We start from the raw sequence: 7952 nt of genomic DNA on the forward strand, positions 1-7952 counted from the left end.
AATGTGGGAGCTCGGAGAAAATAATTTAAGAGAAGCCAGTGACTGCCATGTATCCTGATTTCCTCAGACTGATGGCTAATGATTCTAAGAGGGGAGACCTCTGGGGGAGTCAGCTCCCTGTGGCTTCTGAGAGACACCTGTGTGTGCCTCCTCCCACCTCCTCATTCAGTGAGGTCACTTCAGTAGCTTGAAATCCGCTGTGGTGGGAGTACGGACACCCCAGAAATAGGCAAGTGCTACAAACCAGGGCTTTTGGGGGTAGTGAGAAAAGGGAAGGCAGAGATGCTTGGTAACATTGACCAGCATAGCACTGTACACAGGGACCCGGTATCCCAGCATAGTGCTGTACACGGGGATCCGGTGTCCTGGCATAGCACTGTACACAGGAAACTTGTGCACCAGCATAACACTGTACACGGGGACCCTGTGTCCCAGCATAGCACTATACACGGGGACCCTGTGCACCAGCATAGCGCTGTACATGGGGACCCTGTGCACCAGCATAGCGCTGTACACGGGGACTCTGTGTCCCAGCATAGCACTGTACACGGGGACCCAGTGTCCCAGCATAGCGCTCTCTAAGTACTCTCCCTTTGGGCTTTAGCCACTCAGCATTCATGCAGTAAATATTTATTGATAACCAATCATGTGCCCGGCCCAGCTTAATCCTTACCATAACCTTCGGAAGCAAGGAGTGGTTCCCCAATCTCATAAATGAAGAAATCGAGGCTTAAGGAGGTCACGTAGCGACTCAGTGGCCGCATCAGAAGTCAGACCCAGTTTTTCTACCTTCAAAGAGAATCCTTTCACCGTCTTCTGCTGCAGCATACTGATCACGACATTCAATCCCCACTCACGCACATGGCCACCTGCCCCCATGCTCAGGATGTCCCCCCACCAGCCTCCCCTCCTGCACGTGGGGTTTGCTTATCCTCGCAGTGGCAAACTCACCCGAGGAACCATCCCTGAAATGAGAGGGCCCAGGTTTGTCCCATGGTCCTTGAGAAATAGCTCGGCAGATGTGTTGGAGATTAAATGGAAGCATTTGGTGGATCGCAAAATATTACCGAAATGCGAGGTTTCCGTGTTACGGGTCACCTCCATTGAACCTAGGGCTTACTCATGTGTGGGGTTGGGGTGGGGTGGGGGAGTTCACCATTCCTGAAGAGCTCGATTCCGTGTGTGTTGGTTGCCTCTGAGTTCACCAGACAGGCATGGATTTCATTCGCTGCTCGTTTGGACTCTGTAGTGATGGACCAGTGTCTGCTATTTGGAATCTGGAAGTTCTTATTGCTATTTTATTTCTTAGCCTCCATGGGTGGGTTGGTATCAGAACTTCCTTTTCGGCCCCAGATTCTTCTCTGTTGGTCTTCCTGGTCTCAGAAAAGCTAGCATCCCAGCATTCCACTCTCCGTGTCTCCCAGTTTGTGGTGCTGAAGTTCCAGGTCTGTTGGAGATACTTACTACATCTCTGTGTGATGAGGTCAGTTAGCCACTGGAATAAAGGAGTCTGGAGATTGGGAGAGATCAGAGCTGGACCTAAAATTTGGGAATTGTGGCATGTAAATTTGAAACCATAAGTCTGGGGTTACCAAAGAGACTATAGGCAGAGAAGAAAGGGGGCTTGAGATGGAGCTCGGGGGCTGCCAGCCTCCAGAGGCTGAGGAGCAGAGGAGCCAGGAAAGGAGCCTGAGAAAGCTGCCTGGTGAGGTAGGAAGAAAACCAGGAGAACATGGAGAAGAGAAGGCAAGCCAAGAAGAAACCTGCTCTCTTTGTTCAGCCCAGAGCCCTCCGCTTCTTGGTCATCCTGCTCTTCCAGAAATGTTCTCTGAGAGTTAGGTACGGGTTTAGCTGGGACACTCGAGATGGAGTCCACATGAAGCACTGTACTCATCTGGGATCCTACGGAACGAAGCCCGCTTTACTTCAGCCCCAACCACTTAGGATAGCCCATGAGCACAACACACTGGTCTCCCCAGATGCTGGGAGCCGTGTCAGGACTGGGCACTTCACACTTCAGGGGGAGACTTGTTGTGGTCACTGGAGAGAAGTCACAGGAGTTGTAGGTCAGGCCTACTGAAAACAGACATGCCCCTCAGCTTCTGCATAACACAGCGACAGCTTGAGAGTTTGCAGAACGAGCGCCATCAGCCTTCTGTTTTGTCCTGGTGAACATCTACTGAGGTTCTGAAATACAAGTCGAGGGCAATGCCAGGGGCAGGAGGCAGTACAAAGATGAGCAAGGTGTGGGTTCAGCATTGAAGAGTTTATGTAACACACCTCTAAGGATAAGAAGATACTAAAAGGTGAAAAGTACTAGGAGAGTTGAGACCCAAACTTAAATTGTCTTTGATTCCTGTCCAGTCGTCTATCAAAGGGGAAGGCTGTGGAGTGTGGAGCAGCAAAGCCTCCCCAGAGCGGGGGCGGGGGCGGGGGGTGTTCCTGAGGCGGAGGTGTAGGCAGGAGTGGTTCTGGCGGGAAATCGTGCCCTGCCTCCCCAGAGCCTCAGAGGCAGGTCCAGGGTGGGACCATGGGCAGTTCGGACTGGCCATTGAGGCCAGAGAGACGTGGTGGCTCCTGTGCCCAGAGTGGCCAGCCAGGCTCCGAGTGCTGTGACGGCACAGCCAGAAAGTGGGTCCTAGACAGCCAGGTGAGCTGACACCTGCCCGCAGAAGGCTACCGGCCAGAGGAAGTGCAGCCCCGAGAACAGAGAAACGGTGAACCACCATGAGGGAGTGTGAGGGAAACGGAGTCTGCCCAGGCTAGGACAACCCATCCAAAGAGGAGACAAAGCTTGGAAGGGGAACTCCTTCCCATCACACCCTCAGTAGAAAGTGATCAACTGTGTAGTATTTCTCATGGAAAAACAGAGCAGGTACCCAGGTCCGAATCTACAGGAAGAGAGGGGCAGGTAAGCAGATGATGACAGAAAACTGGCGAGCAGGTTAGAGGGCATGTCAGGGAGGGCTAAGGCTTTCTGGGTTGATGATTATCTGGGCTGAGTTAAAGAAGAGGAATCTGAGATATTTAGGCCCCAGAGAGGGCGGCAATGCCAGCATGGGCAAGGGCAGAGCCCTGGCAGGAGGACCTGGGAAGGACACGTGCTACCCCCGAGCCTGCCCCAGGGTGGGGGAAGGATCCTCCAGGGGACTGAGCTTGACTGAGGGGGGCAACGCCCGGACCTGATGGCCACGCCATGTCACTGTGTCAGCCCCCACCTTCCATGAAGGAGTCTGGGAGAGACGGAAAAAACAAGAGCTGAAAACCACAAGCCGTGGAGTTTCAAAGGAACTTTTGGATGAAGAGGGAGACAGAGTGGGGCTGATGAGGGACAAGGCAGCATGGCAGGTGACACAAAGGTCTGCCCATTTATGTCCCTGGAGATTGGACTGAAACACACCACAGGTGTGGCAGAGTGCCAATGCTGAACGGAAATGAGAAAGGCAAGACCCCTCGGCTTGTAGGCAACACCCGGAAATGAATCCTGGCTGCATTAGCTGATTCTGATGATGCCCATTAATTGTGTTTGGTCCCCGTAACAGCCTCAGACGCGTCCCAGGGTGCATCAGTTCTATGGTCACCTGAGGCTTAAGTGACAGATCGTACAGTCTGGCTGGGAGAGTAAACCAGGGGAAGAAAAAACACGAAGACCTCCCTGAGAATGTGGTCAGAGAGTGGGGTGTTAAGTGGGTGTAAAGTTTCAGGTGTGGTTGGCTCCAGGTGACCACAGGGTCCAGGGACTGGATGGCAGAAATAGGAAGCTGGTCCTCCATTTCCCGGTGTGGATGTTCCTCAAGACGACAAGAGTGTCCAGGGTGAAGAAAAGCACAGAGTCGACAGCGAGCCAAAATGGAAGTCCAGCAAAGCGTCTAACCAGACCCAGAAAGTGGACGGAGACCCAGGCTGCTGAGCGGAGGAGGACGGGGAGCCTCCCAGCCACCAAGGGCTCTCCGTGCTCCCGACGCTTTACTTCAAACCTCAGAGCGGAAGGGACAGGCTCTGTATTGTTCTTTGTTTTGTCTTCTGTGCCTGCAGAGTATCTGGGGCGCTGTGTTCAATAAATACTGAGTGAAGGAAGGCAGTGCTTGGTATCTAGGAGATGGCTTGCCTTCCCTCCGTTTCCTAGATGAGTGAGTAGATTCGGGGGGTCTGTTAGCTTGCCGGCTTCCTGCAGCTAGTGAAGCACAACGCCAGAGCGTCCTGTGCCCAAGCCCACGTTGCCAATCACTATGCTGTATTTGTTTTGGTGGTCCAAACCAGACAAACGTTATTTGTGTGTGTGTACATATTTATGGGTACACACACATTTATTAAGAGCTTATTCTGTGCTAGGCATCATTCTAAATGATTTACTTATTTGCCACCCTCTCACAACCACCCCATAAAGCAGGTTCTGTTATGACTCCCGGTGTAAATCGAGGCAAAGGAAACACGGCGATAAGTAACATGCCCAGACAGTCTGGTGTCAGAGCCCAGGTCCTTCATCCCTGTGTCTTGCTGCCTCTTGACCTGTCAGTGGATTTGTATCCATGTTTACAAACAGCATGCTTTAGTTACTGCTGGTAAACTCCGTTATTTATAAAGTCCAGATTGCTAAACTCTGAGCAAGCCCTGAATTCACTCAAGCCAGATCCAGCCCCGGGGCGGGGAGCGGGGGATTGGCTGGGTTCCGCTGCTCAGCTGGCCACCCAAGAGGTGTAGTTAGAGATGTGAGATTGTGTGGACGGCCGATGACACACAGCAGCAGGTGAGAAAATGAGAAAACCCACACACAGGTTGCTAGAATCTGAAAAACAGGCTCTGAGTCTTAGGAGAGTTACAACAAAGCAGTCTAGGGACACTGGCGTCTCACTGAAACTAGAAGGAAAGGTGGGAGCAGGTCGGGAGGACTGCAAGGTGGGAGTAGAATGAGACAGGTGTGAGGATGTGGCAGAGGCTCCCGGGTAAGTTTCAGTGAGAAGAACAATCGCTAGAGAGTGCTCCCTGGGCCTTTGTCAGACAGGGCAAAGAGCGGGCCACAGCACGTCTGAGGAGGCCAAGAATGTCTGGGAAAGGGCGAGCGACAGGAGGCAAGTGACATGTGAATTTGCAAGGTTCGATTTTGCTCTTACACTTCATCAAGGGAGCTGCATTCTGCTTTGAATGCCAGAAGTCAGTAAACCGTAAGAGAAAAATGAACTGTTCTGTTTCAGACTTGCAAACCTACTCCCGTGGAGCGCGAACCCTACAAGGGAGAAGTGGTCACAGTGAAATCTATGGAGACTCAGAAGACTCCTTAGCGGGGATCAGGACACCAGCCCCCCTCTGAGCTGGGTGCTGTGGTAAGAGACGGTGAGCCAAGAAAGTAGTCCTTCATGACAACGTAGGAAATCGGCCTCTCTGTCTTCATAAGCCTTTGAAGAGTCCAAGGCCAAGGTCAAAGCCTTCAAAGTGACTTAAGTCTCTAGGACAGGTTAGCTAAGGGGAGCCTGATAAAAGACCTCTTGACGCAGAACACTCAGATGAGCCTCCAGATTGAAGAAGGCCTTGGTCTGATTAGAGATTTATTCTCTGAGATGTTAGGAAACAGTCAGCAAAGCCTTGAAGTATCAAATATGAATGAGAGGCAAGTAGGCCAGTAGCATGCCGAGGGACCTGTTACTGAGGAATTTGACACGTCTCAAGACAGAGATTATAATTTCGTGGCCAGAATTTATAAACTGTTCAATTAGGGCTTTATCTGAGAAAATAATTCTTTGTCTTGTAAATGCAACTTATGTTCCAGAACTTAGAATGAAAGAAAAATGAATCAAATGTTGCTTTGGGGGGTATAATTTTTCAGGAAAATTATTTGGTAGGATTTGATGTACTTGATCGTACACTTCATTTTTGGAATAATATTGTAGATATGGTCATTTTGAAAAAATATTTCAGTACTTCCTCAGTTTTGTCTATTGACATCCAGATCTTTCTCTTTTTAAGCATCTATTATCATCATTCTTACCAATTTCCTCCCTTCCTTCTTTCCTTCCTCCCTCCCTTCCTTCCTTCCCCCCCCTTTTCTTTTTTTAATCAGTTATTTTCTGAGCCTGCCTTCTAGATGTCTTTTCAGGAGTGGCTTTGCCAACACCACTGAATTTATGAAATCTACATGCTTTGCCAGTTTTACAATGTCACTAAACTCTAAATTCTTAAAATTTCATGATGTTTTCAAATGTTTCAACACATAGCAGTCTGCAAAACACTTACACAAGGGGTTGACATAATGAACAGGGGTAGGTGTTTGTGTTAATTAGGGACACTGCCAAAGGACTAGTTTTTGTTTTTGTTTTTTTAAGATTTATTTATTTATTTGACAGAGAGAAAGAGATCACAAGTAGGCAGAGAGGCAGGCAGAGGAGGAGGGGGAAGCAGGCTCCCCACAGAGCAGAGAGCCCGATATGGAGCTCCATCCCAGGACCCCAAGATCATGACCCCAGCAGAAGTCAGAGGCTTAACCCACTGAGCCACCCAGGCGCCCCCCAATGGACTAGTTTTACACACACCCACTTCGTAGTTGCACATTTTCACATTAGGACAACCAAAGCTTCCCTAAACCCCGTGACTTGAAAAGTGAGGTGCTGTGACTGTGCTATGTTCTCTTTATTATGGAATGTAGCCTTTAACCATGCTAGGCAGCCAAAAGTTTCAAGGTTTGTTTTTGTTTGTTTGTTTGTTTGTTTGTTTGTCATTTCCTTCCTATTGGAGTCCTTTTTCCAATCCAGGAAGGTTGTGTTAAAAATTCAGAGGAAAGGGGCGCCTGGGTGGCTCAGTGGGTTAAGCCGCTGCCTTCTGCTCAAGTCATGATCTCAGGGTCCTGGGATCGAGTCCCGCATCGGGCTCTCTGCTCAGCAGGGAGCCTGCTTCCCTCTCTCTCTCTCTCTCTCTCTCTCTCTCTGCCTGCCTCTCTGTCTACTTGTGATCTCTCTCTGTCAAATAAATAAATAAAATCTTTAAAAAAAAATTCAGAGGAAGGAAAATAAATAAAAAATTTAAAAAAAAAATTCAGAAGAAGATTAGCAAGAAGGAGACATTCTAATGAATGCTACAACATGCTATTAACAGAATTTATAGGGTCTGGATTGGTGTTTTCTTTGATGATAGCATTTCTTGGGGGTGAGGCTTGAGTTCTGCATCTCTTTGTGAGGGAGAATGTTACACTGAGTTCCTTTTATTCTGTTCAAAGGTGAAATCAGAGAAAAGGATTCTGCTGTTCCGATCACTGTTGAGCATCGTCAGCCCGTGGAGAAGCAGGCCTTATTTCAACTCCCCAAGATCCTTTTGAAAAAATAATCGCTCCAGGCCTCTTTGATTTCCTTTCAGAAGCAATTGCTGTCTTTCTCACTGTGACTTTGTTGCTGCGTAAGACTGAAGATATAAATGAGTATTATTGTGATGGGAAGTCAAGGTGAAAATCCATTGATGATACTTTAAAATGTCATCCTCGCTTGAGCTGCATCTCTTACTTTGAAATTTTAAAAATCACTTTCTTGTTTAAGGGTTTTTTTAATGGCTACATTTGTTTAAAATAGCAAACTCTGTGGTTTTACATCCAATTAGAATTAATAAACATTCAGATCTTCACTTTATATCCCATTTTCTGAGTTATGTGTATCTTCCTCTAACTTGTAGGATTGGGACTCTGGGGAGGTTGGTTTTGATTCAAAAGCGTAATTCGTATGTGACATCTGTTTCAGCAACTTCTGGAAAGTGGGTCCCTGAGCAAACCTCATGTAATTAAACTGGATACTCAACCTTAGATTATGTCCAAGGCAAATTATCCAGTCACCCAGACGAGTGCAGGACTTGGGGGAATTAAAGGGAACCAGCATGGCTGGAAGATGCTACAGTGAAACCTTCCCTCTCCTGTGCTTCCGGGTCTGTCCTGTGATCCTTCTGTGTCTGCAGAGAAGCTGGGCTTCCATGTCTTCCCC

General features: G+C 48.7%; 1 protein-coding gene across 1 annotated transcript in view; it reads left to right on the forward strand.

Annotated features, from left to right (window-relative positions):
• Positions 1-7596, forward strand: part of LOC111146650 (dihydropyrimidinase) — a 76782-nt gene extending 69186 nt beyond the window's left edge. The window contains exons 9-10 of the mRNA XM_022502289.1: positions 5193-5321; positions 7205-7596. Of these exons, the coding sequence (XP_022357997.1) occupies positions 5193-5279 (87 nt within the window). The 3' untranslated portion in view covers positions 5280-5321; positions 7205-7596. The remainder of the gene's footprint in view (positions 1-5192; positions 5322-7204) is intronic.
• The last annotated feature ends 356 nt before the right edge of the window (positions 7597-7952 follow it).

This window comes from Enhydra lutris, unplaced genomic scaffold (assembly GCF_002288905.1).
Source record: "Enhydra lutris kenyoni isolate GAN:26980312 unplaced genomic scaffold, ASM228890v2 scaffoldscaffold14, whole genome shotgun sequence".
NCBI classification, from domain to species: domain Eukaryota; kingdom Metazoa; phylum Chordata; class Mammalia; order Carnivora; family Mustelidae; genus Enhydra; species Enhydra lutris.